General features: G+C 51.2%; 1 protein-coding gene across 1 annotated transcript in view; it reads left to right on the forward strand.

Annotated features, from left to right (window-relative positions):
• The window catches only part of LOC311245876 (uncharacterized protein), a 51,047-nt gene extending 45,704 nt beyond the window's left edge, over positions 1–5,343 (forward strand). Inside the window, 6 exon segments of the mRNA XM_084335903.1 lie at positions 455–543; positions 1,604–1,829; positions 2,148–2,270; positions 4,017–4,182; positions 4,382–4,476; positions 4,739–5,343. Coding sequence (XP_084192029.1) covers positions 455–543; positions 1,604–1,829; positions 2,148–2,270; positions 4,017–4,182; positions 4,382–4,476; positions 4,739–4,836 — 797 coding nt within the window. The 3' untranslated portion in view covers positions 4,837–5,343.
• The last annotated feature ends 854 nt before the right edge of the window (positions 5,344–6,197 follow it).

Consider the following 6,197-nt stretch of genomic DNA (forward strand, 5'->3'; position numbering starts at 1 on the left):
GGCAAAGAGCCGCATGCCGCTCGGCCACCCCCATATACACTCAAGACTGTAGCACTCAAGTTCGACACTGTTTGACGAACAATGTTACTGACCCTTAGCTGCCAGAGTTGTGCCCTTCCTGCTGACTTGTTGTACAGAACTTGTAAATCGCTTTGGATAATAATAGTGTCAGCTAAATTATTAAATGTAAATGTATGAATGTGTGCGTCCACGCCTAAATGCCTGTATGGGCGTGAGCGAGGTGTGTCCTTCCTAGCGCGTGGGCTCTGGGCAGTTTGTGACACTCGGCCTCCGTCAACTGTGTTGTGTAGCGGTAGCCTTCTGAGGAGGGAGCGATGGGAGCAGACAGGTTAGGCAGCTAAGGCTCAGGTGTGTTTTACCAGAACCCGGGCCATAATGACTGGCAGCCGCCTGTCAGCCGATGTTAACCTCACTCTCTCCTGCCTGCTCCCAGATGGAGGTAAAGTTCAAGCCTGGAGCTGGCACACTCTGGAGAACTGTCAGTCAATCAACGCTCACCAGGAAGAAGTCACCTCCATCCAGGTGGGCGGGTCACTCACCTCTATGGGGTCCAACCTCTTCGCAGGCTACAGAGGATGTTCAAACTGTTTGATTCATATTCTGGCCATTTCAAGATTCAAGAGATTTATTTGTCACATACAGTGAAACATGTAGTGAAATGAAGGTGGCCATGCCCGCTTTGATTGTGCAAAAAAATACAAATAATAATAGAATGAAATAGAATAGATAATAAAATAGACATGATAAAAAGTACTAAGATAGAATACAATACAATGCTAAGCTTACCAATTAAAAGGTAATGAGTCCTATATACACTACTATACAATATACAGTATACAGTTATACTATATATAACTATGCTATACTACTAACTATACTATACAAAAACAGTTATGTTTTTTCTTTTTTCTTTAAAGTGACCTCTTTTGTGTTTAAAGTGACCTATAGTGTGTTTCTGAGGCATTTGGGGTGGGGGTGGGTGGGTGGGGGTGTGCGGTGCATGCCAAAAACAAATCCACTTTCAACTAGCTTTTTTTCTCTGCAGCAGTTCTGCAAAAGCCGCTTTAGAATACATAATTATTATTGCCTTGCGAGAGTGTGGTAAAAAGCTGCTCCTCTCTCAGGCTTTTATCCTCGCATTACTCTGCTTTGTTCATCGCTTTGATATGTAAATGACTGATATTTGTTGTGATGTTCGCGGTGCCGCTCAGTCCATTTGGAAAGTGTACTGTACATGTTGTGACTAAAAAGGCTTTATTAGAGGTATTGACTACCAGAGCTTGCATTAGCACATTTTGTACCGTGCAATCATGAAAAATTGAAAACTTACGCCTAAGGCATTAAAGTATGGAGCGCCGTTGTCGCCCTCTCTGTTGTTTATCATGAAAAGCTGGCGATCCATTTATAACTTACGGCGGCACACACACACACACACACACACACACACACACACACACACACACACACACACACACACACACACACACACACAGTTGTACCCTCTGGCACGCACTGAGCAAAGTCTTTCTCATCTCCATGACAACTGTGTCTCTCCCGTGCCCCCTCCCCCCTCCACACACAGTCTCAGGGTCCGCTGGTGTTCAGCGGTTCGGCCGAGGGGGGGGTGTCTGTGTGGAAGAGCTTGTGTACAGAGCGCGACCCCCTGCGGTTGCTGCACCACTGGGCCGCCCAGGTGACGGGGTGCGGTGGGGGTCAGGGGGGGGGCCGCCTGGCCCTGAGTCCCCGGGGAGACAGAGTGTTCCTGGCCCACGGCCAAGCCTGCTTCAGGATCCTCCACTGGAGGACTGGTGAGCAACAACTGGGAAGCTGTGTGTGTGTGTGTGTGTGTGTGTGTGTGTGTGTGTGTGTGTGTGTGTGTGTGTGTGTGTGTGTGTGTGTGTGTGTGTGTGTGTGTGTGTGTGTGTGTGTGTGTGTGTGTGTGTGTGTGTGTGTGTGTGTGTGTGTGTGTGTGTGTGTGTGTGTGTGTGTGTGTGTGTGTGTGTGTGTGTGTGTGTGTGTGTGTGTGTGTGTGTGTGTGTGTGTGTGTGTGTGTGTGTGTGTGTGTGTGTGTGTGTGTGATAGATTAGCATAATTCTCCTTCCTAAACATCTGTTAAATTATCATAGGAACGGTATCCAGACTGACCAATCACAGCAGCATCGCCGGGGTAACAGATTGTGTTCATCAGACAGCAGGACTCCTAATTGGCTCCTGCTATGATCTGACCAATGGGGACAGCACTCTGAACCGTGAGTAGTGAACACAAGTTCAGAGCTGCATTCTAAGAGAGAGTGACGCCCGACATGGACGTCAAGGCAATATTGAATCCACTTGTTTGTTTTCAGCTGTATTCTCAAGTTTGACTCCGCCCACCTCCTTGCTCTCCCTCTCGTTCTCTATCTCTCCCCCTTGCTCTCCCTCTCGTTCTCTATCTCTCCCCCTTGCTCTCCCCCTCGTTCTCTATCTCTCCCCCTTGCTCTCGTTCTCTATCTCTCCCCCTTGCTCTCCCTCTCGTTCTCTATCTCTCCCCCTTGCTCTCCCTCTCGTTCTCTATCTCTCCCCCTTGCTCTCCCCCTCGTTCTCTATCTCTCCCCCTTGCTCTCCCCCTCGTTCTCTCTCTCCCCCTTGCTCTCCCTCTCGTTCTCCATCTCTCCTCCCTCTCTCCCCTCGTTCTCTATCTCTCCCCCTTGCTCTCCCTCTCGTTCTCTATCTCTCCCCCTTGCTCTCCCTCTCGTTCTCTATCTCTCCCCCTTGCTCTCCCTCTCGTTCTCTATCTCTCCTCCTTGCTCTCCCCCTCGTTCTCTATCTCTCCTCCTTGCTCTCCCTCTCGTTCTCTATCTCTCCTCCTTGCTCTCCCTCTCGTTCTCTATCTCTCCCCCCTCTCTCCCTCTCGTTCTCTATCTCTCCACCTTGCTCTCCCTCTCGTTCTCTATCTCTCCACCTTGCTCTCCCTCTCGTTCTCCCTCTCTCCTCCCTCTCTCCCTCCCTCTCCATCTCTCCTCCCTCTCTCCCTCTCGTTCTCCATCTCTCCTCCATCTCTCCCCCTCTCTCCCTCTCGTTCTCCCTCTCTCCTCCCTCTCTCCCTCTCGTTCTTCCTCTCTCCTCCCTCTCTCCCTCCCTCTCTCCCTCTCTCCTCCCTCTCTTCCCTCTCTCCTCCCTCTCTCCCTCTCTCCTCCCTCTCTCCCCCCTCTCTCCCTCTCTCCTCCATCTCTCCTCCCTCTCCCCCCTCTCTCCCTCTCTCCCTCCCTCTCTCCCTCTCTCCTCCCTCTCTCCTCCATCTATCCTCCATCTATCCTCCCTCTCTCCTCCCTCTCTCCCTCCCTCTCTCCTCCCTCTCTCCCTCTCTCCTCCATCTCTCCTCCCTCTCTCCCTCCCTCTCTCCTCCCTCTCTCCTCCCTCTCTCCTCCCTCTCTCCTCCATCTCTCCTCCCTCTCCCCCTCTCTCCTCCCTCTCGTTCTCCCTCTCTCCCTCCCTCTCTCCCTCACTCCTCCCTCACTCCTCCATCTCTCCTCCCTCTCTCCTCCCTCTCTCCCTCTCCTCCCTCTCTCCTCCCTCTCCCCCATCTCTCCCCCATCTCTCCCCCATCTCTCCTCCCTCTCTCCCTCTCTCCCTCTCTCCTCCATCTCTCCTCCCTCTCCCCCCTCTCTCCCTCCCTCTCTCCTCCCTCTCTCCTCCCTCCCTCTCTCCTCCCTCTCCCCCATCTCTCCTCCCTCTCTCCTCCCTCTCTCCCTCTCTCCTCCCTCTCTCCCCCCTCTCTCCCTCTCTCCTCCCTCTCTCCTCCCTCTCTCCTCCCTCTCTCCCTCTCCTCCATCTCTCCTCCCTCTCTCCCTCTCTCCTCCCTCTCTCCCTCTCTCCTCCCTCTCTCCTCCCTCTCTCCTCCCTCTCCCCCCTCTCTCCCTCTCCTCCCTCTCTCCCTCTCTTCCTCTCTCCCTCCCTCTCTCCTCTCTCCTCCCTCTCCTCCCTCTCCCCCCTCTCTCCTCCCTCTCTCCCTCCAGTATTCTCTCTACCTCAGTGCAGATACCTGGCCTCGATGACCTCCGCTGATGCTTCCAGAATCCTCTGCTTTGCCACGTGGCTCACGGGGAGTGGAGGTCACCGCTGGGTCACTGGGGGTCGCGACCTTATGGTTTGGGAGCAGCTCCCCAGCTCAGGAAAGCAGAGGTGGGTGCAACACCTGTCACACTGGCTCCAGAAAATAAATCTCACCTTTGGCTACGGTTCATCACGGCCCTCATTTACATATTAATGCAGCATGTAGCTTCTCCGAGGTTGGCTAACCTCGCACGAATGTTGTAATTTAGGAATCACTTAAGGAGTTAATAGAATTGACAAACTATGCTAATGGTGATTGATGTCACAGGGCTGATGTCACAGCAAGGCGAGACAGCCGGTTGGACGCCACCTTGGAGTCAGATGATGATGATGATGATGAGGAGGAGGGGGAGGAGAGTGATGGTGAGAGGGATGGTGTGCACACACACACACACACACACACACACACACACACACACACACACACACACACACACACACACACACACACACACACACACACACACACACACACACACCTTTTAGAAAAGGAAAATAAATAAACATTTCAGTTCCACTTTAACTGACTCATCTTTGAGGGACCATGGAACAGTGAATTACATTATCATATTATATTTTAGATATGTGATTAATTATGATAATGACATGGTCTGCTCTTGCATAGATGATGAGGAAGATGACGACGATGAAGAACAAGACTACGAATCCCAAGATGCAACGGAGGGAGAGTTCCGCTCATGGTTCCGCTGTGTTCTCCAGTGAGTTACACTCGTGGTTCCGCTGTGTTCTCCAGTGAGTTACACTCGTGGTTCCGCTGTGTTCTCCAGTGAGTTACACTCGTGGTTCCGCTGTGTTCTCCAGTGAGTTACACTCGTGGTTCCGCTGTGTTCTCCAGTGAGTTACACTCGTGGTTCCGCTGTGTTCTCCAGTGAGTTACACTTGTGGTTCCGCTGTGTTCTCCAGTGAGTTACACTCGTGGTTCCGCTGTGTTCTCCAGTGAGTTACACTCATGGTTCCGCTGTGTTCTCCAGTGAGTTACACTCGTGGTTCCGCTGTGTTCTCCAGTGAGTTACACTCGTGGTTCCTCTGTGTTCTCCAGTGAGTTACACTCGTGGTTCCGCTGTGTTCTCCAGTGAGTTACACTCGTGGTTCCGCTGTGTTCTCCAGTGAGTTACACTCGTGGTTCCTCTGTGTTCTCCAGCGAGCGGCAGTTTGATACACCCGCCACCCACTAACTAATGAGCTCAACAAACTACGCCCCACAGCCATCGGAAGGAGAGGGAGGGGAGGGGTTGAGCACGGGGGAGAAAGAGGGAGGGGGGGGAGTGAAGTGTGACAGATTGAGTGAGAGTGTCGGCGAAGCCGAGTGAGCATACGGAACGAGAAAGAGAGAGAGAGAGAGAGAGCATGAGAGTGCGTGGGTAAGTGATAGACAGATTGTTTTCAATGTAAATGTTGTCTCGCCTCACGTGTGCAATAAAGCTGTCAAACTGGGACCCTCTTGTTTCTGAATATTTTTTGCTTCATTCGTCATCTCTGCCTCACGCCTCCTCTGAAAACTCTAAACACCGACTTGTCATCTCGTCACCTTCGCTCAGCCGGTCCAGCCTCTGTAAATGAATGTATATTGATTTTCCTCTCTCCCTCACCTTTCTCTCTCTTTGGCTCTCTTTTCTTCCTCTCCTGCTCTAATTCTCCTTTTCTCTCTCCCATCCTCTTTCCAGGTCTCTCACTCTCACTCCTTTCCCTCTGTCTCTTTCTCTCTCTGTCTCCCTCTTACTGCTTGTCTTTCTGTCGCTCTTATCCTCTCTTTTATCTCCCTCTCTTTCTCTTGGTCTCCCTCTCACTCCTTACTCTTGTCCCCCCCCCCCCTCTCTCTGGGGTGTCATTTCTGTTTTCATAAACATAATTGAAGAGTTTTCCTTCCTCCCCTGCATCTAAAATGAGCATATTAATGTCGCTCCCTGTATATATTCTATTTGCCGTATTCAAATCCATTGCTTTTCACCCCACCCATTTAATTGAACCAGTTAAAAAAAACATAATTAGCATTTATATCTTTTTCCCACAGTCTCTTAGCCGCCCCTACATCCCTCTCTCTCCCCCTCTCTTTCTTTCTCTCT

The sequence above is a fragment of the Notolepis coatsorum genome (genome assembly GCF_963971535.1).
Source record: "Notolepis coatsorum genome assembly, chromosome: 19".
In the NCBI taxonomy this organism is placed as follows: Eukaryota; Metazoa; Chordata; class Actinopteri; order Aulopiformes; family Paralepididae; genus Notolepis; species Notolepis coatsorum.